This window comes from Pygocentrus nattereri, chromosome 15 (genome assembly GCF_015220715.1).
Source record: "Pygocentrus nattereri isolate fPygNat1 chromosome 15, fPygNat1.pri, whole genome shotgun sequence".
Classification (NCBI taxonomy): Eukaryota; Metazoa; Chordata; class Actinopteri; order Characiformes; family Serrasalmidae; genus Pygocentrus; species Pygocentrus nattereri.
This window is the reverse complement of record NC_051225.1, coordinates 15,177,687-15,203,753: the sequence shown is the minus strand read 5'-3', so window position 1 is coordinate 15,203,753 and position 26,067 is coordinate 15,177,687. Positions and strand designations below refer to the sequence as shown.

Below are 26,067 nucleotides of genomic sequence, written 5' to 3'. Positions count from 1 at the left end.
CTCAGTTACTCTCATGTAATTAACTGTACTGTTAATTACTGAAGAACGTATTTAAAAACAAAGAATTTATATGTTTAGATCAGGATAGAAAGTCCAGATATTACCTTTTCACAACATTTGGTAAACATTATTCGCATAAAATTCGACAACAGCCTAATGAAAAAAAATGTTTAGTGAAGTCTTCTTCTTAACAAAGCAATTTCCTTGCTGCAGGGCTAACCACTAGACTCAGTAAAACTCAACCTCAAAGCTTTGGAGAGGGGAGCCTTATTGGAACATGAAAGCAAGGATTCTTGTTTGAATTATGTTCTCCATGACAACTTCTCCAAAGAGGCACCACCACAGTCTATAAAAGAGAGACTACGTTCCCAAGGTAAACGCAGTTTCTATGCGTTTCTGTGCATTCTGTGTGTGTGTGTGTGTGTGTGTGTGTGTGTGTGTGTGTGTGTGTGTCTGTGTGCGCGCAGTGTGGTACTAGCAGACGCTCCGTTCGCCTATGACGCCTGAAGTGTCTTGGCGTGTAGCGGAAATGTGGAAATCCTCTGGGGATCAGCAGGCTAGAGAAGGCTGCTGGTGGCTGGATTAGAAAAACAATGGCGTTCTGAAAACTGGCTTTTTAATGATGGAGCAAGGGGGCTCCCCGGCCTATGGACGGCTGGGAGTCCCAGCAAACGACCGCTGGGCCCCCACACTCTACAGGAATGTGAACGTCTGGTAAAATACAGCACACAGAGGGGAACGTGAGCCATGGACACATGCGCAGTGGCGCATGTCATCGGTCTGAGCTTTCTTTAATCAGGGTTCACACTCAGCAACATTCATGACCTAAACACATACGGCTCCCTAAAGGCTAGTGCAAAACTTTCCATGATGCCACCACCCTTAGCTTTGGTCAAGAGCTCTATGCCAAGCATAGAACTCTTAGCTTCAAGCTTTGAGATGCTCTCCATTAACCCCTGTTCGAGGACGAAGCCATGCCAAACCGATGAATTGAGCGGATTGTTTGCAGCCTCCACATTCAAAGCGTCAACAATGTAAACTTGTGCCAACTGCCTTCAGCCACGCCGAGAAGCTGAGAAGCTTCACTGTGGCCTCTCTTTCATTTGGACTCTTTAAGACAGTTAGTTTGTGTGCCAGTGTGTGTGAGAGAAGGAGAAAGTGAGAGCGCATAAGAAAGAGACAGAGAGCAAAAAGAGAGAGCCTCATTCTTCTCGCCTGCAGATATACTTGCTCACTAATGTTAATTTGTTCTCACCGATGACTAACGTAGCTAGATGGCTGATCTGAGCGCTGACGTGATGCATGCTAATGAGCGAGTGGTTAAATGAACCCAGTGTGGGGTGGGCGCAGCACCTGCACACTGCCTCAGACGTGCTACGTCACCCACAGGCCCTGCCTGGCTCTCGCTACCAGCCTGGTTAGTCGGGTTTGTTCGGCTTGGCCCGTGAACTTAGGGCCTGTTCCTCAGCCAGCGCCAGCCTTCTTGGCCGCGTTTAGAAGACGCAGACCCACTGACCCAGAGCTGCCTGCAACAGCCTGCGGGATGGAAAACAGATATGTGTGTGCGTGTGTGTGCATGTATCCGTAAAAGTGAGAGAAAGAGAGCAAGAGAGGGGGAGGTGGTGATGAGAAATTCAGAGACCATCCAAGAGAGTCTGTCCAACACACTGCATCACGTGGTACCACAAAGACGCGAACCAGCAGTGATCATCAAACAAAACCAAAGCAGAGACAGATGGTAAAAAGTAAAAAGTTCTGCACTACTGAGTCACAACGCCGAAGGTTTTTAGTTCAGAGCTGAGACAGGAGAAGAGCTAACAGGATCCCCCACTAATGAGAGCATAAAGAAAGAGTCTCCCCACACCACTTCCTATGCTTCTTCACTCCCTAACGGGAACAAAGCCACAAAAGAACAGAGCATATACTCACTGTTATATCAAAACCTTCTTTAGCTGTAATTTACCTCATGTAAACAATAAATGGCAAATGAGCCAATAGAACTGGTCCAAAACCACTTGGACTAAAATCTTATTCTAGGCATGAACTATACTGTGCAAAAAGATTCACTTAATTTATTTCATTTCCAGTCAAAATGTCCTTTACGTTTTTCATGAGATAATTCTGTTAAGAATAGACATAAGATTATTAACTTGCAAAAGAAGGGGAAAGTCAAAAAAGAATAAGTGGGGAAAAAACAGGAGTTTCCCAAAAAATTATCATCATATATAGAGAAAATGGGACTCCTGCCAAACAGATTTGAAATAAAAAAGACTGATGTCTACTCTTTCACTCAGAGAAGACAACACTATGGGTGAAAAAGAATGTGCAGCTGTTAAAAAGCCATAACTAAGAAAATGAACCAGACAAACAAGAAGAAGATTTACAAATTAAACAAATAATCTGCTGGTGTTTTGGGAACAATGGACTGACCGCCCCAGAGTCCAGACCTCAAAATCACTGCAAGTGTTTGGGACTACTGGAATCATTGGAAGCTGCGATTGCAACTGACTTCTAAGACTGAACTTCAGAGGTGTGGAAAAACATCCCTGCAGATTTCTTTGAAAAACTGAAGTCTTGCAAATAATAGAAGCTGTAAGAGAAGCTCAAGGATGGACAAAATAAATACTGAAAATTATTTGTTGATGCGTCTGTGTAATTTTCTGTAAAATATATGTTTTCTACATTCCTTCCTGACACTGAGAAATGAATAACATGCTCTGAAAGGCCGTTTTGACTAGAAATCAAATAAATGAAGGGGTGGTCTTTGACTTTTGTCCAGTACTGTTAATTACAGTTAGGTTAGCTTTTTCCTTCTTGCTTAAAGTTACCATTTTGGACATACAGTCAGTGGAAAATAAAAAATGCAAATATAAAGAGTTTATTAGAACTTTGAGCCCACTGGAGCAAATCCACACAAATTATTGGACGTCCTCCTTTGCCAAAGGGGTTGCTACTTTGGTTACACTGAGCATACAGACACTGACTTACGCAAGACTGCAATGAAGCTTTGATTGTCCAAGAGGATCCAGAGTCCAAAGCCCATAATCAGGGCTCCAAATATCTGCAGAGAGAGAGGAAAAAGAGAAGGCAAGAGATACACAGAGAGAGAGAGAGAGAGAGAGAGAGAGAGAGAGAGAGAGAGAGAGAGAGAGAGAGAGAGAGAGAGAGAGAGAGAGAGAGAGAGAGAGAGAGAGAGAGAGAAAATTAATCACACAGTTGGGGTAGAGGGGGGAGCAAGGCGCCCCACATTTTCAATTTACAAGCTGCAACTTGCTCACTCCAAATCTCCTGGAAGGGACTGGGCTCGGAACCGCGTGAAGCCTGCTAGCATGCATGAGCGTGTGCATAATGTCACTACATGTTTAAGTCAGCAGTGATATCAGCTTGCATGTATGTGCATGCATCTTGTGTGTGTGTGTGTGTGTGTGTGTGTGTGTGTGGGGGGGGGGGGGGGGGGGGGGGGGGGTGTCTGCCAGAGTATGCTAGAGACACTAATCCTAGCCTGTAGGGAGTTGAGCTGTGCGCTGTTCTCTGGTCTCTAAGCAGGGTTTCAGGCTCTCTCTTCTCTCCCCCCTCCGCACAGCGCTAACATCTGGGACTGATTGGGCCATGCCTCTGCGTGGCAGCAGGAGGGGGGGGGGGGGTGGAGCGGATGTGGCCTCTACTTGAGAACACCACTGCTTGCCCTAAACACACCCCATCAGTCTCCCGCAGCCACTGTCCAGTTCATAGTCCAGTCTCACAGCCAGCACCACCATTCCTCAGTCTCCAAGTCTGTCATCACAGTTTCTGCTGTGACATCTGGGTTTTTAGGAATGAACAAGAACCCGAGAAAGTATTACACTGCAATATTTTCGTTTTTTAAGGGCCCAAATGCAACCTTTCTTGTTTTCAAATATTTGTGTAGGTTTATGTACCAGCACACAGTTACAATTGATTTTCACATGACTGGTTACTGTGCCTTTATGTAAATGAGATCTGCTCTGATTAGCTGCCCTGCATCAAGCCATTCAAAAAGCTGAAACTCCTTAGAACTTTGTTTCATAACAACATTTTTGCGGCATAATTTCCATATATAGGCTATACAGACTGGAGAAGTGAATGGTATATTTTGAAATCTTAAAGTCTGCATAGTTCATCTAACTTTTACTTAGAAAAAAAATGAGAAAGTTGTGTTTTACAAACCCTTTAAGATGAAGAAGTGGGGAGATTACAGCAGGAGTTCAATATTGTGGTTAGAGGTCTACAATACTGACAAAATACTATACTGAAACTGTCCGTTTGCAACATAACTTATGTTGTATTGAAAAGACATTAGTGAACCATAATACTGCTTTTAAATGTGGCTGGCAAACCAGATATTCTACTGTTTTTCAATGGAGCAGGGATGGAAAATTCTGCCACCACCAAAAGCAAAAGCACCTTATTGCTCAATTTTCCCAACTTTACAGTTGAAATAAAGTGAAATAAAGTGAATGCTGATTTTTTGGAGGAGCCATAGATGCCAAACATCTCAGCGTTGAATATCAGGTGCGCCCAGCATTATACAGAGTGTTTTCTTGATCATCTATTTTCGCTGTTATCACTGTCACCATGGCAATATTTTTGTAGTTACATGCTGAATCAGTTATCACTATGAGGCACATAGCATAAAGATTAAGGACTGGTCAATATTGGTTTTGGGCAAAAGTATTTTTATTGCAACCTACAAGGGTCATTCTACAGAAACATCCATTTTTGTGCCCCTAGCGTTTACAGTTACTTAAACATGTTAGGGTAAAAATATATTGGCATTTTTAAATAAAACAAGTTATTTGAACAATTAAACCTTCTTTAGCCTCAATTTAGCAATATTGGTTTTAAAAGCAATCAAATAGAATTCCAAGCACCACAGAAGAGCTCGTCCCCACAGTCATGTGTATGGCTGAGGCCATATTTTGAAGAGAAAAAAAGGTTTTCTGCTATTTTAACTGAAATAATCTGTATATGACTATGGAATATATTAATTAAATGACAAAGAAAACAAATGCCAAATAAATATTATAAAATATATAATGAAAGTTATAAAATATATAATGAAGAGTTGTGTCACTGGTGTTACTGCGTAACAAAAAGTCTCTTATTTTGAAATAAAAGTCACACTGATGACACCACTTGACTTCCTTTTACCTGTTTTCTGAAAACATATGAAGAAAAGCTCATGGTAAGTCCACTGTGTCTTTCAGTTCTCAGATTTTCTCATAAAGCTCAAAATTTCATATCACTGAAATCACTGGTGTGACCGACTTTATTCTGAGGTAATTGTGGAAAAAATAGAACACAAATGGATTTAATTCCATATTTTAGTGGATGTTCCATGACTGACAACATGTGGTTTGATGCTCTGTAGCAGGTATTTTATAAAATGTTTTTTCATTAAAAATGTCACTGGGGTTTCCTTTATGATGTGTAACACCAATGAGGATTGGTAACACCAGTGACTCCCATGGAGAGAAAGAAAAGTAGACATTTCTGTAGAATGACCCATAAAGGCTTTGGCTCATCTAAACATCCCAAAAAGCCTGTAACACCAGCCAGGATGCTGACAACACACAACAAAACATGCAGTGATCAGTTAAGGCCTCATCTGCATATTGCAGTCTGTGATAACAGTATTGCAAAAGCCACGATAAAGATCTAAAACATGATATACTGTGCATCACAGCATCTTAGCAATATGGAACTGATTACACTTGGATGTGCACAATAATAAAAAAAAAAAGTTTGACCCAGCTTCACACAGTAAGCAGCTGATCCAGCACAAGAAAATGACATGCTAAAATAGAAGGGCTGATTCCAGTTCAGTGGCACTACAAGTCCGTGCTGCCTGGCGATCAAGGCTGCAATCCACCAAACCACGGCTCTTTCACCTCATTCTCTGCATGGCGTAACCACACGGCCCACGACAATTGCAGAGAGAGAGGGAGACTCTTCAGGCACTGTCCTGAGGCGCAGCTCTGATACGAGCATATGCGGGGAGAGGGGGCCCCGTCACAGATCACACTCCAAACACATGGGGATAATGCTGCAGCTCCTGCTGCACTGTTTGGATGTGAAGGATCATGGCCTGTGATTTACAGGGTGTAAGCCTGGATAAGAGGTTTCATTTTCTCTGAGTGGGGCAGAGCCAGAACAAAAGGGAACAGACCCTCTCTCTCACTCAGAGGTTGAGAGCTGCCAGAGAACCAGAGCTGTAAACACTTCTGCACTATAATTATGAGGCTGTCTTTCAAGAGAGAAATCAAAATAGAGATGGACAGATAGATAGATAGATAGATAGATAGATAGATAGATAGATAGATAGATAGATAGATAGATAGATAGATAGATAGATAGATAGATAGATAGATAGATAGATATTTATTCACTGTGTCTGTTTTCAGTTGAGATCTTTAAGCTTTGTTTTTCTGATAACTCGGTTATTCAAATGTATGAGACACTCAGAATGCATGACGCGTGTTCTCTTGTCTTAAAATTACACTGTAAGGTTCCCTTTGGTGTTTTGTAAACAGTAAGGAAGCACATTTCCAGAAAGAAAACAATCTCATTTTTATGGATTGCAAACTGTTATTTCAAAATTATGTAAAGCATACGTTGCAGTAAACCATCAGGTCATGAATAACAACATGTAAAGTGGACAAAATAGAGACTGGAAATTCTTTAATGGTCATTATTTAATGGGAATTATATCATGGATGTAATACTCACTGTATCAAATATATTGGAAAAATTCTGCTAAACTGAAAAGCTGTCTGAGTCAGTATTATGGTATATCAGTATAAACGGTTTATCGCCCTGCACTAATTTAAGGGCTGAACGTGGGGCCTAATTTGAGACTGCAATAGCTTACACAGAACCCATTCTCAAGCACAAAACAGTGCAATGACTGTAATGCGTCCAAGAACATCAGTGCTACATGCTGGGAGAATGGGAACACGCAGATGATGGAGGCAGCGCTGTTAAAAGCATCAAGCGTGCCTAACGCTGGAGAAAGGATCAGCCCCTCAAAAACACAGCAGCTGGAGTAACTGGGACACCCAAATGGGAACACTCTGAAAACCTGCTCAACACATCCATTTCATTATGCGAAATGAGCGTGCTGGAGGAGAGCCTGTATGTTAATGTTACTTAAGGCATTTAAATTTAACAGATTTGAAGCCTATTATCATTCAGATTAAGCAGTAAAATGCTGTCAGCTACGAGAATCGACAACCGAAGACAAATGTAGATGGAATGAGTGTGTGCACTCATTAACTTACACACAGTCATTAATTTACGAAATTATTAACATGTTCAAGTGTTTTTATGGGGGAATTTTTTAAAAACATTTCTACCTAACTTAATAATTTGGATGTAAAACAAGTTATTCATAGTGGTTTGATGTGAAGATTACCAAGTCCGTATTCATAGCAGTGGGGATCAGAAACAGACGTCTGAAGAATTTAATGCCTCTAAGGCTGCTTTATTGTTTTGAAATAACATTTTGGCTACAAATACATTGAAAACCCATGCAAGATGGAGCGGTACATGCAGGACAGTGAAAGGAGAATTTCTGCAGATGTTATTTCACCATTTATCAGCATTACACAGGCAACCTCAGACGTGTAGATTCAGAGCTTGTTTTGGACAGAATATAAAATGGTTATATCCGTGTTTTAGACATTGCTACCCCCATCAGCACTACTGTAAATAAATCTGAGCGAGTAAATTTCTCTACTATGAACGATTTAACATCAAATCACTTTGTTTACATCTCAACCACTAATTTATGCAGAGGTTTTAAGTAAAATCCCCTTCGGTTCAGTTCTGTGAATATCAGTACACTGATAGCATTCAGAAAGAGAAAGAGACTTACGAAGAAGAGCAGGTTGAAGAGAAACAGAAAGTACTTGGTGGCCGTGATGCAACCTTTCCCCATTTTGCTGACTCTAAAAAGAACAAAAACAGAAGAAAAACGGTCAATGAAACTCACATTTACACAATGCATATAAAAGATGGCTACAAAAGACATGCCATTACTTGAGTTAGTGACAGTTGATGACTGCTCTAGGGATTTGGCTTTGTAAGACACATTTGTCACCAGAGACAAAGATTAACAATAGCAGATTCAAAGTTAAGCTGGTCTTTACTGGACCAAAAGGGTTGGATTACTGGGGTGATGTGACTAAATAACAACTAGGCCTCCATGCACAGCCGCCACACATCTACTCCATTACACACACAGCAACACACTTCTACACTGTTTATTCTCAGCTGAAACACTGAATACTACAGTCTAGTGGAGTAACAATGCAACGTACCATCATATCATGTTATAGCATAGCTGTACCAATAGGTATCAATATGCCGCCAATATCACCAGAAAATAGTGGATCAGATATCGGCAAGAAAAGCGAATAAATCGAGCCTGAAACATTTAGACACTCATCATAAGTGGAAAATTCCCACTCCCCAGGTCACATATGGAAACTAAGCTACCTCAAACTACAAAAACTACCTTGTCAATTCATTGCTTTTGCAACGTCACGAAAAATAGCTCATTTACCTGAATCCACATTTTTCGACCTACAGCAGTTCAGCCCCACCCATTCATACTGACGTTATAAGGAGTGTTTGAGCCTGACCTGCTTTACAGTAACAAAATAGGCCTGTTTGATTCTAAAGATTAAGGACCAATTCTGTAGAAAAAAAAATTTGACACATAAAAACACACAAATGTTGATCTATAGCAGAAAAAACAAGAACACTGTAGAATATGAGCCCTTAAAACATAGTAGCTTATTAAAATTGAACCCCCCTCAACAGAACAGTGAGTGGAAATTGCAATACAAATTTATTTGGGTCATTTTACAGAAATGTCCTTTTTTGTGTTTCTAGCATTTACAGATATATTACACATTTTAAGGTTTCATTTATTTATATATTAAAACAAGTTATTTAAACAATTAAGCCTTCTTGAGCCTCAAGTTAGCAATTTTGGTTTTTAAATCAATCAATCCAATCAATCTAGAATTCCAAGCACCAAAGAAGAGCTTGTCCTCATAGTCATGCGTAAAGGCTGAGGCCAAATTTTCGAGAGGAAAAAAAAGGTTTTTCTGCTATTTTAACTGCAATAATTTATAATACATGGCTATGAAATACATAAATTAAATGACATGAAAACAAATGACAAATAAATACTATAAAATGTATAAGTCCCCAGGAGTCGTGTCACTGGTGTGCATAAGAAAAATCTCTTATTTTGAAATCAAAGTCACACTGATGATGTCACTCGACTTCCTTTCACCTGTTTTCTGAGGATCTATGAAGAAAAATGCATATGGTGAGTCCACAGTGTCTTTCAGTTCTCAGGGATTTTCTCATTTAGCTCATGATTTCACATGAAGCTTTTAGCTGAAGTCACTGGTGTGACCGAATTTATTCTGAGACTATTGTGAAAAAATAACACAAATGGATTAAATTTCATATTTTATTGGATGTTCCATGACTGACAGCATGTGGTTTGAGGCTCTATAACAGTGATTTTGTAAAATGCATGAGTCATTAAAATGTCTCTGGTGTTTCCTTTATTATGTGTAACACCAATGAGGATCAGGAGCACCAGTGACTCCTATGGAGAGATAAAAAAAGTGGACGAATGACCAATATACTAGAAAGAATGTCTGACCATCTTCGATTGAGAGAAAACGTATTTGCTAACAGGTGGTGAAAGTGGATGACATTTGACACCATAGTGGATAAATGGACATGAATGCAAGGGTGCAGTATCTTTAAAGACAACCCTTTTTTCCTTCTTCTTCTTTTTCTGCTTCTCTCACCTTCTTTCTTTTTGGCATTGTTCTGATTGTGATATTCCTTAATTGTATACATCTATGTATACTTGCAAAACAAAAACTCAAACACTTAAGTGTTAAAACAAAAAAAAAAAAATAATAAAAATAAAAAAAAAATTAGAAAACAAAGCAAAAAATTAACTGGTCAATATTCAAGGTTTCAATATCATGATTAGAAAAGTAAAGGTGGCATCAAGTCATCTCTGATCATACTGTATAAATTACTGCAGCCAGCATATTAGTTTATGGCTAACGCATTAAGATTGACGCATACTTATTCTGTGCTAAGCTAGTTTACATGCTGCTGAGTAAGAGGCCTAAAAGGATCCGCACCACCTAAAACTCCACTGCACCATTCTGGGGTCTTAAAACAAAACCAAATTAATCATTTTGCACGTTATTACACCCTTACAAAATGCTCCATCCAGTATGCAGTGACAAAAAGCTCTTGTGGCCATGTAAATTCACAAATTTAATTCACAAAGTGAACAGAAGCAAAGTTCAAAGGACGGTTCAATATTCCCTCCTGTTGTCCGTCACTACAGCGTAAAACATGCACTGACCCACATTCTGTTTGCTCTAAATGGGTTAGTGTTATTATGGGGACCCATGCCATTTGGAAGGCTGCTGGAAAGAGCAGTGTATGGCACATTTTGGCTGCCCCACTGTCCTCTGGTGGTCGGAAAGTATTGACTGCACACTTGCAGAGTGCCGCAAACACAGAAATGCGTTTACTACCGATAGAACACAGTTATGCCATGCGCCTGCCATTAACGGTCAACTACTAGACAGGCGCATTCAGAATTCTCCTACTGCGCCTTAGACTGCAGGGTCTTTTATGCGGTCAGTCACTAAAAGAAACTACACAGCCTATTCAGATGCTACAGTGGCCACTGTTAACTTCTGAACAGAGATGCATGTGCGAAGATCAAACATTTTGACACGCTGCGTCATCTGTGTCAGGATTTAGTGATGAACTTTCATGGGAAAAAAAAAGAAAAGGTCATCTTAATGCCCACATATGAAAAGGCTACTTTCACATTACCAGGTTGAAGTGGCACAAATCCGATTTTTTGCCATGATGTGACTCAGATTTGATGTTTTCAGAGCAAATCCGATATTTTCTAATCCGACCTGAACCACTTTCATATGTGATTCTAAATCGGATATGTATCCGATTCGTGGCCTTGGGACCTTAATGTGACGCTCAGATCGGAATTCATGTGCTTATTTTCCCGACTGCACATGCGCCATCATTCAGCGCTACCATGGCAACAGGGCCGAAGTTAAGTACAGTTAAAGCCTGTAAATGGTGGAAAAGCAGCTCATCACACCTTTTACTCCTTCGTCTTGCTCTAATAATGAAGCTGAAAGCTGATCAGAGTTAATGATCTTCTCAGCGAAGCTCGTTCTGCTCGTTAGTTTGTGCTGATGATACAGTGATTCAGTCAAGTGACATTACTGAGTATGATGTGGGTCATTTCAGGATGCCGGTTTATTACATTAATGACTGATTTGAATCATTTACCTAAACGAATGTGAACCATCGTGTCAGAGAGATCGGATTTAAGCAAAAAACAGGATTGGAGAAATGAGGCCTGTAATGTGAACTTAGTGAAAGTGACTCAGGTCAGATTTGAAAAGATCAGATTTGTGTTCACAGAGCCCTGAAAACATCAGATCTGAGTCACATTAGGGCAAAAAATCTGATTTGTGCCACTTTAACCTGGCAATGTGAACATAGCCTAAGTCTTCATTCAGATGGGTGCAGATAACTCAGGTAGTACAGACTGTGTGACCTTAATGAAGACCTGGATATGGACTGACAGAAGCTTTTGGCCTGTATTTACATAAAGATTTGGGTGACTTTTGACTTTTAGCATTTGTTCACAACATTAGCTTCATATCTCCAGGACTAAAGAGGTCAAATAAGCACACCAAACATGTCTTCGCCAATCGACTACGTAAAAACTGGTGTCCTAGTGTTAAACCATACCGTCAAACCTCGACTCTAAACCTAACCTTAACCATGATTCTAATCCCAACCCTAACACTAACTCAAAGTAGGGGAGTAGTCAACTTTCACCAGATAGTTTCTTAACAATCTGAGACATCAAAATAAAATATGACCTTGCTTTCTATGTCGTTTCCTAAAAGTTTCAAAGAAGATTTCCTTCTAAAAGATTCACCAGAAAACCCAGCATCTAAAAGGATTCTGATACTGAACTTCCTGGCTTAGCCTAGCACAAATTTTTGGAGCAGAATTGCTCTGTTGGGTAACTAACAGGCTCACACTCTGCCAAACTTATATAAAACCCTTCTTGGCTCATTTCTTCCACGATGTCACAGACATTAAAAATGTGGCTATTTTCAAACTGTAAAACACCCCAGAGAGCAAAGAAAAGGTCTAAAGTATCACATTACCTCTTTGTCTTTTCCCCCTTTTTCCCTTTATCTGTGACAAAACCATTGCTACAACCTGTTCCTTACTCTTTATATCATTCCCATTACTAAGGAGAAAGGGATAGACACTCTAAATAAAATGTAATGCACAACAAAGGAAGCAGAATGAGAGCCTACACACAGCCAGTATATAGGAAGGCCATTATTTCACCATGTGTGTATTTTAATGATCTGTAAGTGTGGCTACACCAGACATGCAACTTGCCTGACCTCCAGGGCAGGCTGCCACTAAAATGTGTGTCACAATCCACTTACTAAAAATTTAATTAGGCCAGTGGATCACATTGCTCTGCCTGACTACTGTCACAGTTTACTTTCTCTACACCTACCTTTCAGCTTTTTCCCCCAAAGTTTCAACAGCACAACTGAGCAGATCTTAAACCAGGAGGATGGTATTATACGTATCATACAAAAATGAAGCAACTTAAACGATGACGTGTGAAATAGGATAATCTATTTCAGGTGTATGTGCATGTGTATCTGGCTTTGTAAGGGAATGTGTGTGTAAAAGAGCAGAGCAGCTTCCCTGAGGGGCATCCAGGCTCAGTTCTCAGTCTGAAGTTCATCAGCATTCAGCTCGTCTACCCAGCGTATACTGAGGAGCTGGTTAACACCCCATGGCCCTTCCTCCTTATACCTACCCCCTCCCACCCCACACCCACCCACACACACACAGACAGGGCCAGCTTTGATTTCCCACCATAACAATGGCAGCTTTCAGCCACGCTTTTCACAGCTGACAAAGGGAGAAACTCTACACACACTGAGGATGCACTCTAGCTTAAATTTACCACACTACACAATGAGGCCCAGATAAGAGCTCGACCTTCAAAACGCACGGCGTAAAATCGTTCAGCTGTCCCAAAACAGGCCCAAAAAAGAAGCTCACAGACTTCTCGGTCTTGGCTAAACGAGACTGCTTTATGCGGGGTTGCTGAACTTGACAGTGAGCAGCCCCACAGATGGCCCGACCCGGCGCTCCATGAAAGCAAAACGATTGCACGCCTATCTAAACCCCATCCACTCTCTTGCCATCCGAGACAACTTAATTCAGTTTCCAGCATGCCATGCACGTTCCTATGGCAACTATAGAGAGGAGGTAAAAAAAAAACTGGGGGTGCAGAGTGCCTCCTCTTGAGAAAGCAAATAGTCTCACGCTCCACTGTTACCGACAGCATGTAAACAAGAGAGAAGAGCCTCATGCAGAGCCAAGACCAACCAGAGCTCAACGACCTCATCTCGACATGGTCACTCTGGCCAGGAACAAGGCCCACGTTCATTTGGAGGGTTAATTCTGGCACCTGAACACAACAGACAACGAACAGCTTCAGTCGTTTGGAAGTGGGGTGCCAGGATCACTGCCTACAGCCTCAACTGTCAGAGGTACATGGAAAATATGATGCTATAAACTGAACACAAAAGCTTCAACAAAGAAATGCAGTTGCACACTGCTAGACATCCTCTTACAAGAAGTTTGTTTGTTTGTATACAGGCGTGCTGCAAGGAAGGTTCCTGTTTGAGTAAGGACTAAGGAATGCAGTAAGACTGGACTCAGCATCAACACAGGCCTATGGAAATATAGCAGCACAACTCAAGTTACAGTGAAATGTACACAGTTCTGCAACATCATAATATACAGATTTATATTTTCATCATTATGGGCATTTTTTATTGGATCAGCTCTGACAACATGCACTACTTGGGGGCATATTTAATAGGAGTGCAACCTTAAAAATAAAGGGCAGAGACACTTGTGTGCTCAGTTCACGAAGACAGGCTTCTGCTTTAGCTGTAACCAAACATCTGAGGCAGTTTCCCAGTCACTGAGGCCAACACAGAGCAGACCATGAAAGCTGACCTACATACACAGTAATATTCCCACCACCTCATAACGAGTGCATTAACCCCCAGTGAAAGATGCCCCATTAATTCATTGACAAATATGGAAACGCCTGACACAGTCTCTGCCATTTTAGCCACGGTGTTGATTAAACTGAAAGGCTCGCAGAGCTGAAGGTAGAGGAATGTAGTTTCATTCTCCTTACAGAGAACTGAGCGAGTCTTCCCTTAACGACAGGACTAGACAGCAAACACATGGAGTCCTGGGCTCACAAGGCATTAGAACTAATTGAGTTTCCCATAAAGGGAGAAAACAGCGAGCTTCATTACTGCTACAACACTGGAGGCTGAAAGTAACCTACAGCACAAAGTTTCCAGCACCACTTTGTTCTTCTCTTTTCCACTCTTCTCATTTCTATTCTACTCTTCCACTCTCTTCTGGTATCTACTTTCTTGTCTTCTCTTCTCCATTCTTCTCATCTCTACTCTTCTTGTCTCATCTCTACTCTACAATTGTCTTCTCTTCTCGTCTCTGCTCTTCACTCGTCTTCTCTTCTTGTCTCATCTCTACTCTACAATTGTATTCTCTTCTCGTCTCTGCTCTTCACTCGTCTTCTCTTCTCATCTCGTATCTACTCTTCACTTGTCTTCTCGTCTTGTCTCTTCTTGTCTTGTCTCTTCTCTACTCTTCTGGTCTCTTCTCTTCTTTTCTCTTCTCTACTCTTCTTGTCTTGTCTCTTCTCTACTCTTCTCTTCACGTCTCGTCTCTTCTCTACTCTTCTCTTCACGTCTCGTCTCTTCTCTACTCTTCTCTTCACGTCTCGTCTCTACTCTTCTCTTCTCTTAACTTGTCTTCTCTTCTTGTCTCTACTCTTCTCTTCTCTTAACTTGTCTTCTCTTCACATCTCGTCTCTACTCTTCTCTTCACATCTCGTCTCTACTCTTCTCTTCACATCTCGTCTCTACTCTTCTCTTCACATCTCGTCTCTACTCTTCTCTTCACATCTCGTCTCTACTCTTCTCTTCTTGTCTCGTCTCTACCCTTCTCTTTCCTGGTCTTCTCTTCTTATCTCATCTCTACTCTTCTCTTATCATCTCTACTGTCCTCTTCTTGTCTCATCTCTACTCTTCTCTTCGTCTTGCCTCTATTCTTCTCTTCATTTGTCTTCTCTTGTCTCGTCTCTACTCTTCACTTGTCTTCTCTTGTCTCGTCTCTACTCTTCACTTGTCTTCTCTTCTTGTCTCTACTCTTCACTTGTCTTCTCTTCTTGTCTCTACTCTTCACTTGTCTTCTCTTCTTGTCTCTACTCTTCTCATCTCAACTCTTCACTTGTCTTCTCTTCTCACAAACTTTAACACTTCAGGTTCCCAGGCCAGGATGTTTCACACTCTTCTACACAGAAAGCTATAGGGTGTGAAATTAATCCCACTTGGATTTCGGTTCAGGCGACTGTTTTCAATTCTCACAGCTCGTCCTCGGCGCACTGAGTGAAGGCAGTGAGTCAGCGGGCGTTAAAAACTCCTACAACTCCAGTTCAGCTCGCGCTCACCTGCGGTGAATACCACATGGCTCGGTAAAGGCTCTCAGCTGAACGGAGTTACTCGGCTCGTCCAGCGTCCTCTCAGTTCAACACGCTCGACTATCTCAAGCCTGTTCACGAGAACACAGGTAAGTGAAGCCTTGAAAACAAAACCCTCACGAGCCTCAGTGTTTCCGTCGAAGCCGTATGCGAAGTTGATACTCACCTATTCCGCTGTGGCGATGAGAACGAGAGAAGCGCAGGAGCAGCTGTAAGCCTGTCAGCTCTGTGGGCAGCGTGAGTGAGAGCGTGTTCGGTAGAAACTACCGCTGGCGATGTGGGACTCGTGAATGAATAGCCCTTGTGAATCGGTTCTTCTCACTAAACCGATCGATCCGATTCAGCTACATGGAACAGCGCGGTATTTTCGGCTGTGTTGTAGGTAGTGGAACCCTAATACTGCTCAAATGAGTGTCTTTCGCTATATAACCTCATAAAATCATTACATAAAACAACACATTCTAACGCAACCTCTTTGAATTCGCATGTTTTCTCTTTGCAGACTTTATCTGGCTTTCTCTTTCTCTCTTTCTCTTTCTGTGTGCGTGCCGAGAAACCAGTATGAGTAATACAATAAAAAATAATACACACAAACACACATTTTCTAAGCTGCTTCTCCCTCAGGGTCGCGGGGAAATAAAAATAACTTTGCTTGCAAATCAAACCGGGAACACAAGGTTCGATTCACTGAATCGGACAGTTCGATAGAGTCGGTTCGGTGAATCTGAGTCGAGTTTCTCAGCAGAGCGCTCTCTGGCTCCATCCAGCGGGGACTGCGGGGTAAAACTCCCTGGTGCTGTGCTGGATGGAACAGCGAGCTCTCAGCCTCGAACCTCTAACAGGAAACGTTTGAAAGATGCAGAGGATGATATGATATGATATGATATGATATGATATGATATGATATGATAAAAACGTCCTGTGTTGAATAAATGTACAGTTTGTGCTGCTTTCCTGGTTTATGGCTTTGTTTCAGTTTGTTATTCCAAACAACAGTGAACATAAAATAAGTATACTAATTAAAAATGGCTAATTGAAAATAATGTATATTGTACTCTATGTATACATTAGATACATTAGATAAAATGTAATACCATTTGTATATGTTATTTTTGTATTATATGTAACAAATAAATAAGATATACACTGATCAGGCATAACATGATGACCACCTCCTTGTTTCTTCGCTCATTGTCCATTTAATCAGCTCCACTTACTATATTGGTGCACTTTGTAGTTCTACAGTTACAGACTGTAGTCCATCTGTTTCTCTGATACTTTGTTAGCCTGTTCTTCGGTGGTCAGGACCCCCATGGACCCTCATAGAGCAGGTACTATTTGTGTGGTGGATTATTCTCAGCACTGCTGTAACACTGAAGTGGTGGTGGTGTGTTAGTGTGTGTTGCGCTGGTCTGAGTGGATCAGACACAGCAGTGCTGCTGGAGTTTTTAAACACTTCAGTGTCACTGCTGGACTGAGAATAGTCCACCAACCAAAAATATCCAGCCAACAGCGTCCTGTGGGCAGTGTCCTGTGACCACTGATGAAGGACTAGAGGATGACCAACACAAACTGTGCACCAGCAGATGAGCTATCGTCTCTGACTTTAAATATACAAGTTAGGAGTGTCTAATAGAGTGGACAGTGAGTGGACACTGTGTTTAAAGACTCCAGCAGCACTGCTGTGTCTGATCCACTCAGACCAGCACCACATCAGTGTTACTGCAGTGCTGAGAGTGACCCACCACCCAAATTGTATCTGCTCTGTGAGAGTCCATGGGGGTCCTGGCCACTGAGGAACAGGGTAAAAGGGGTCTAACAAAGTATCAGAGAAACAGATGACCTACAGTCTGTAACTGTCAAACTACAAAGTGCACCTATATAGTAAGTCGAGCTAATAAAATGGACATTGAGCATAGAAACAAGGAGGTGGTCATAATGTTATGCCTGATCGTTGTATGTAGGCTTTTACAGATTGTATATTAAATATTGCCATTATAAAAACACACACAGTACTAAAAATGAGATCTGCTTTCAGTTTTTCAAAGAAATCTGCAGGGACACTTTTCCACACATCCAAAGTTCAGGCTTAGTATTTGGTTGCATTTTCTGCTTCTCATGATGTAAGTGATCCTAATCATGAACTTGGAATCATCAGTCCATAAAACTTTAGTTTCCTTTTCTCAGTGAGGTTCTTCAGGATCAGCTACACAATCTTTCACACCCATTGCGCTGAGTGGTCTTCTCACAGTGGAAGGATGGATGGAAACACATGTGGATATTTTCAGATTTGAAGCAGCTTGATTTTCTCCTCGCTCTCAAAGATGAAAGCTTTAAGTGCTACTTATCTGATGAGGGTTTTGATGGTCTACCCGCGCTGTTAGGCGTCGCATTTCCTCCACAACTTTTACATTTGAAAAATTTTGAAAACTCCTTTTCGTTTTCGTTTTCCTTTTTCCTTCCTTATCCAAGTGGATTATCTTATATTCAATTCAATTAAACTTTATTGTCATTATACAATACAGTACTACTCACAAAAAGTTAGGGATATTTGGCTTTTGGGTGAAATTTATGGAAAATGTAAAGTTCCTGCTACAGTGCTATAATATCATGAAAGCAGGGCATTTAAGTAGAAGCATGCAATGGTGATTTCCTCATCTCAAACAATTTATTGAAACAAAAGCCAACAACAGTGGTGGGTAAACCCCAACAAAAAATGTCAATGTCTCAATAACTTGTCATGTGCCCTTGAGCATCAATTACAGCTTGACAACAACGTCTACTTGTTGTCTGCTGAGGCATGGCATCCCACTCTTCTTGAAGGGCGGCCCTCAGGTCATTGAGGTTCTGGGGTACAGAGTTACGAGCCTCTACACGGCGACTCAGCTGATCCCATAGGTTTTCTATGGGATTCAGGTCTGGAGAAAGTGCAGGCCACTCCATTTGAAGTACCCCCATCTCCAGCAGCCATTCTCTAATGATGCGACCTCGAGGAGCTGCAGCATTGTCATCCATGAAGATGAAATTAGGCCTGTGTTGTTCGTGCAGAGGCACAGTGACTGGATTAATGATGTTATTCAGTAGTATGGGCTCGTCACTGTACCATTCACAAAGTGTAGAGCAGTTCTGTATTGACTAGACACACCTGCCCACACTGTAACTCCACCACATTGCCGAGAACAGCAAGTTGTGCAAAAAGTACTGAAACACTGAACAGTTGTACATTTGCATTCAAACATTTAGAGAAGGCCACATTAAGTTCACCAGTAAAGGTTAGAGTGCATTTTAGGTTCATCCTGGAATTTCACCCGAAAGCCAAATATCCCTAACTTTTTGTGAGTAGTGTGTGTATGTATGTATGTGTGTGTGTGTGTGTGTGTGTGTGTGTGTGTGTGTGTGTATGTATGTATGTATATATATGCAAAGACATGCAGTCAGGCCAATTGGATATGCTAAATTGCCCCTGGGTGTGAGTGTGTGAGTGACTGTCTGTGTCTGTCTGTCTGCCCTGTGATGGTCTGGCGACCTGTCCAGGGTGTAACCTGCCTACTGCCCGAAGACTGCTGGGATAGGCTCCAGCACCCCCCCCGCGACCCTCACAGAGAAACGGCTTAGAAAATGGATAGATGGATGGATGGTCTCCATTTTTGTCGATTTTCAGTGTTTGACATAATTTGAAAATGCATGTTGGCTTTTATATTGTGTGTAAATTTCATGATGATTGGACCAAAATAAACTGCCAAAAATGACTTGGAAAAATTCTTGTTCAATTGACTAACATTAAAAGTAAAGTATGTTTGTTCCTTGTCCTGTAAAGTTACCATTTTGGAGATACAAGGTTTTCTTCCGACAGCAGCGATATATGTGTGTGTGCGTGTGTATAGATATAACAAATATATATATATATATATATATGTTTAGATTCTCATTTTTGAGCAAGGAAAGATGATACATGCAGGCAGTGAGTCATGATCATGCAAAACATGATTAAATATCTGAAACAAGAGGAGCATGAGAAAGAACAGCTGGCCTTTTAGTCGTGCACAGGCACAGACAGGTGTTGGCACCACTTCAGCTGTGACTGCATAAGCTTAAAGTGGTCAGATCCTTATGCTGTAGCTAATGACATCATACATCACAAAGTGCTGATAACACAGTCAGCACAGGTGCCCCAGCACTAGGAGGAGCTCAGAGTGTCAGACACACCAACACGGCCTGGTTACACTAGTTGTTTATTCAGTTACATGTGCGTAGTAGAATTTGGATGCATTTATATGTTTCTGATTAACTTTAAATGATAGTCCTAAACTTATAGTCAAGTATGTTTGTGAATAAAGTAGTCTTACTCCCCAGTTACATTAAACTCTCTCATTGACCTTTTTTAGGTTTAATTTTACTTGGTTGTTAATTCACAACCGGATCTGTTTTGCAGTAGTTTTTAACATCTAAAAAGAGAGGAACATCATCAAACTTCAGTCTCTATGCTAATAGATGTTAAATGATGTTCCACTGGGGAACTGAATACAGGTGGAACTGTTTGACCTGAAACTTCTTTGACTCAGGTTTTCAGGTTCTACTTATCGCCACTGTCAGAAAAAAAAACATTATATCTCCAAAATAATAACTTTACAGGAGAAGCAAAAAACATACTTTAGTTTTCATGTAAGTCAATGGAACCAGATTTTGTTCCAAGTACAGAGTGTCCCAAACAAATTACTTGATTTCATAGTCTAATAAGAGCCAATTTCTTCCTCATATTTTAACAAAATGTGCAAAAACCAAGTTTAATTTGTAATGGTCCCCCCACTAGAAATGAAAACGCTTTTTGTGGGCCTTTTGTGTGTTAGAATATGGTCGAACACAGTCAAATAAGAGTGTGCAGCACACATTTTGGAGAAAATTCAATAAATATGCTCCAAGTGGAAAGCAGATTTGGACACGGCACAAACACAACGTGTTTGGCAGGAGCTGGACTACCGACTTGACGTGTGTCATGTCACAGGCAGTGTGCATATTGAACATTTGTGAAGCTGTAAAATCGGTTATAAAATCTACATCCCTCTGAATTTCTTGTTCAAATTTTGATAAATGAATCTTGTTTTGTTCAACATGAAGCCTATTTAATTTCATTTTCCTATGACATGTGGTTACTTGAATATTCACATCTCAAATGATGTCCATTTTTGGGACACCCTTTGTATTTTGGTCCATTCATTGTAAAATTTAGTTAGATTAAGTGACCCTTATTAGTCCCACAACGGGGAAATTTCACCTCCACATTTAACCCATCCATGCAGTGAAACACCACATACACACTAGTGAGCACACTTGCCCAGAGCAGTGGGCAGCCCTATCCGCAGCACCCGGGGAGCAGTTGGAAAGCTGTCCTGGAGTAGCTACCCAGAAAACTACATTGATGTTTTCATAGACTCCTAGCTATTATGACTACTAATACTACTGCTATTAATATTAGTAGTATAATCACTTGTAGGTACTCTGACCAGAGGAGGATGGGTCCCCCCAAGTGAGCCTTGGTTCCTCCCAAGGTTTCTTCCTCCGCTCAGAGGGAGTTTCTCCTTGCCGCGGCTTGCTCACCTGGGGGTTTTACATTCATGTTAAAACTTTGTCTTTACAGGAATTCTGTGAAGCTGCTTTGTGACATCAGTTGTAAAAAGTGCAACAAATAAATTTGATTTGATTTAGGTGTCTTGCTCAAGGGCACCTCAGTCATATACCGCTGGCTCAGGGGATGAAACCGGTGACCACTGCAAGGCTGGTTCCCTGACCTCCAACCCACGACTGCCCCAAAACACAATGTAAAGAGCAACCAGCATTTTTAAAATCATGTCAAAACTGAAAAAGGAAAGAAGTGGAGATGCAAGGCTTTGTTCAGACAGCAGCGGTATATTAGGTATTTTTCTGAGGTAAATCAACGTTTCCTTTTTTCTAATTTCTCCTCTGCACACTATACATATTGTCTCTCTCTGTTTCTCATCTGTCCATAAAGGCTTTGTCTCACTTTGCTGGTACTGTAATCTCCCTGTACTAAGTGGGAAATGAACAAACAAATGATAGCTTGTCAAAGCTCCACTGACGCAAAAGGCCTGTTTTGAATTTTCAACCACAGGCTGGTAATAACGGACTCCAGACCATGCAGCCTCCACAGGTTGAATGATTTCATTTTACCTTCAGAACATGCAGCACAGCTTAGAGCCGACAGAGTTACTGAAAACCCGTGGATATATGGATGTTCCTGCAGCATTTCTCAGATTTGACTCCAAAACAAGCAAAGTCGCATTGAAGGCGTTGGGAAAAACTCTATATTTATTCCTCAAGCACTTAACATTCTTGCTACAAAAGTAGATACAGAACATTGTGTGTATATACAAAATGCCACCCTTTGAGTTGATATTAAAGCAGATGTCAGATGTTATGACCACCGTTTGTGAAAGCATAACGTCCTCAAAAGGCAAAGTCAAAACCTTTGCAAATGTTCCACTGTGCAAGCAGTGTCACACTGCTATGACCATAAAAACTGTACAAAGCAAAATACATTTAAAATGCAGTAACTTAAGAGTTGGACTGTATCTATACTTGACAATCAAGTCATGGTCCCATTCATTGCAATCCGTTAAGCTGAGTCTACCTAATGTCTTAATATGGGAATAAAAAAAGATGGTGTAACAAAAAACGTCAAACAGTGAAACAGAACTAAAACCACAGCCGTCGTCAAAATAAAAACACTGCAGCTTAGTGGCAACGGTCCACCTGATTAAAACACATTAAATGACTTATACACTGCCTCCTAATACTCATATTAACAGTCATTTAATTTGCTAATTTGCAGATGAACTGAAAGTAATTTAGACTCTACTATGTCATACACCGATCAGTCATAACATTATGACCACCGTATCAGCGTTACTGCAGTGCTGAGAATGATCCACCACCCAAATAGTACATGCTCTGTACGACCAGGATCTCCATCCGACTCTATGAAGGAGCCCTTTTGAGTATGTTCACCATTACATGTTTTCTTTTGCATTTGACATAAATTTGTTCGGGTGTCCAATCACTGCTACCATGGAAGCAACCTAGACTTTTAATTTTTCCAGTAACGCATTGTATTTTGTTTTTCCTCTCTGATTTATTCCCAATCATAAAGCTGGTATATAGTATATGGTAACAGTAAATGGTTTTATACACCAATCAGGCATATCATTATGATCACCTCCTTGTTTCTACGCTCACTGTCCATTTTATCAGCTCCACTTACTATATAGGTGCACTTTGTAGTTCTACAGTTACAGACTGTAGAATGACCCATCACCCAAATATTACCTGCTCTGCGAGGGTCCATGGGGGTCCTGACCACTGAAGAACAGGGTAAAAGGGGGCTAGCAAAGTATCAAAGAAACACATGGTCTACAGTCTGTAACTGTAGAACTACAAAGTGCACCTATATAGTAAGTGGAGCTGATAAAATGGACCATGAGCGTAGAAACAAGGAGGTGCTCATAATGTTATTCCTAATCGGTGTATGTTGGAAAATTTGTGCCACAGGACAAAATTAACTGCCTTTTAAACCTGTGCAACAATCACCATTTCAAAGAAATGGCATCATTATAAGTATGGTAACAGTCCATGCATATTGAAAAGGGTGCATTTATCACCAAAACTGTCAACAGAGAACATTAAAGACATACTGTCACATGAGAAATGACAAATGCAGGCAGGAGAAGAAATAAGAACATAAAGCTGAGGAGTTATTGGAACTGAACTGCTATATATTGACATGGTAATTTCAAACATTTTCCTTTTCATTATTTACTGTAATTTAAATCATAATGCTTCTGTTTTCCTGGATTTTGTTAATGCTACATTTGTAGTGCTACACTCCAGCTACGGAGCATGACCTCCATGCACTAATGACAAAAATCACATTCTGGCATACCATTGATTTACAGTGGCTATGCATATAGACCTCTGAAGTTGTGTGTCACATCATGTGCATAACAGGACCTCAAAGAAGCAGATTTCTCTATGGTCTCTATGAAGTTAACTGAGTTGTCAAAAAAAAAAATATTTTGCCTTGCAGACATTTTACCTGACTGTCACTTACTCTGATAAATTGGCGCTTAAGTTGTTTTGACAGCAGGAGCCTGTATACTCGAGTTTTGAGTAGCTGGTGTTGGTAAATAATAGTGTTGAAGTTTAATAGTAGTCTTACTCTTATTATTATTTTATTGTGCAGGAATATTAGCCTCTTTAAAGCATGGATGTAGCAACATTTGTATTTGCTAAATGACTTCATGGTTTAGAGCAGAGGTGTCAATCTCAACAAGGGCCATATTAGAAAATCATTAGAAAAAATGGTAACACTTTATTTGGTTAGTCCACTTTAGACGCTTTGTAGATTTACTTTAAAGTTACACTCAACTGCTAAAACGGCCATCATTTTCTTTAACTCTAAAACTGGCCCTAGTCCTAACCTTAAACTTAACCTCAAACTAAAACCTAAACCCAACCCTAACCCTGGTCCTTATCCTAACCCCAGATAGTTTCAACAGATAGTTTGTTAACAATATAAACACCCGTAGATAATATGTAGGGGACTGTAGTGGACTATCCAAATACAGTGAGACCAAATGTTTTTGTCATGTTTAATAAATGATGCTGTAACCTGAACTGGCCATCGTTCATTCAAAAAATACAAAAAGAATGCCTTCAGGTGCTCAGTCTTTTAAACCTAGCTATTTGATTGAACTACACCCCTGACATCCTTTCCTTGCTACAGGTTCATTAATACCTGGGCTCTGTTTCTGAGCTGCTGAGCTGACGTTCAGTGTTTATGTTGGTTGAACTGCAAGTAAAATGCAGCAAGTGTGTTTGGTGATATGACTGGTGTGGAATTACGTAGAACTTTGTAGAATTGTGGTGTAACCGCTGTCCCATAGATTATAACATTATGTTATGGTACATGCTGGGGACCGTAGTGCAGCACATTGTGAACTGGCAAATATTAATAGAAAATTAAAATATTTTCATAGGCCAGAAAGGATTGTGTCACAGTCCTGATCCGGCCCACGGGCCTTGCTTTTGACGCATGGGGTTTAGAGGATCCAGTGATGCTTGGTAGGATGTAGGTGGGACAAAATGTATCAGATTTGGAACATTTATGTTTAGCACAGGACAATTTTGAGAAATGCCATTCATTCTTCTGATAAAGAAATCTGCTTAAACCTGGAGATCCTAAAATGAGCATGAAGCCAAAGCTCAAAGCTTCTACAAACACAGTGCAGATCCCATCCTCTCTAGTGCATCACAAAGATCCACGTCAGTAAGGTGGGTTTGAAATAAAAACACTAAGAGATTGAGGTGTGCATCACTAACCATACTTACTAGGTGCCCACAGGCTTTTAACTGTGACTATGACTGTGCTTCTGTTCCAAAATAATACTATTCTTTTACACATAATATAGAATCTATATATAATAGCCATGTAATAACAATAGTCACTCAAAAGCTCATCATAAACTGTGCTTTAAAACCTTAGTAACCATTATTACACTGGTATTCAAGTTTATACTAATGCACTGAATTTTAGGGTCTGAACATATGAATAAAACACTGTGTACATCAACACAATCATTACCAAAGGGAAGTAAACTGAAAGACATAACTGAGATGTATTCATGTGCAAATGATTCAATGCATGACTTTCAGTGCACTTATACCAATCAGGCATAACATTATGTACACCTCCTTGTTTCTATGCTCACCGTCCATTTTATCAGCTCCACTTACTATATAGGTGCACTTTGTAGTTCTACAGTTACAGACTGTAGGGTGATGGATCATTCCTGGCACTGCAGTAACACTGATGTGGTGGTGGTATGTTAGTGTGTGTTGTGCTGGTACGAGTTGCTCAGATACAGCAGTGAAGCTGGACTTTTTAAACACTGTGTCCACTCACTGTCCAGTCTATTGGACACTCCTACCTTGTCAGTCCACCTAGATGTAAAATCAGAAACAATAGCTCATCTGCTGCTGCACAGTTTGTGTTGGTCATCCTTTAGTCCTTCATCAGTGGTCACAGGATGCTGTTGGATATCTTTGGTTGGTGCCACTGAGGTCCAACTCCAGCAGCACTGCTGTGTCTGATCCACTCGTACCAGTGAAACACCTACCAACACACCACCATATCAGTGTTACTTCAGTGCTGAGGATGAGCCACTACCCAAATAGTACCACTCTATGAGGGTCCATGGGGGTCCTGACCACTGAAGAACAGGGTACAAGGAGGCTTACAA

General features: G+C 40.8%; 1 protein-coding gene across 2 annotated transcripts in view; it reads right to left on the bottom strand.

Moving 5' to 3' along the window:
• The window catches only part of cd82a (CD82 molecule a), a 29,573-nt gene extending 13,495 nt beyond the window's left edge, over positions 1-16,078 (bottom strand). Inside the window, exons 1-3 of one of the 2 annotated variants that reach the window (XM_017700680.2) lie at positions 15,921-16,078; positions 7,895-7,967; positions 2,989-3,061 (exon numbers count right to left, since the gene is read on the bottom strand). In XM_017700680.2, coding sequence (XP_017556169.1) covers positions 2,989-3,061; positions 7,895-7,957 — 136 coding nt within the window. In that variant the 5' untranslated portion in view covers positions 7,958-7,967; positions 15,921-16,078. Of the gene's footprint in view, positions 1-2,988; positions 3,062-7,894; positions 7,968-15,724; positions 15,744-15,920 lie in introns of those variants that run through there. The other variant, XM_037545357.1, reaches the window with a different exon arrangement.
• Positions 16,079-26,067: the final 9,989 nt, after the last annotated feature.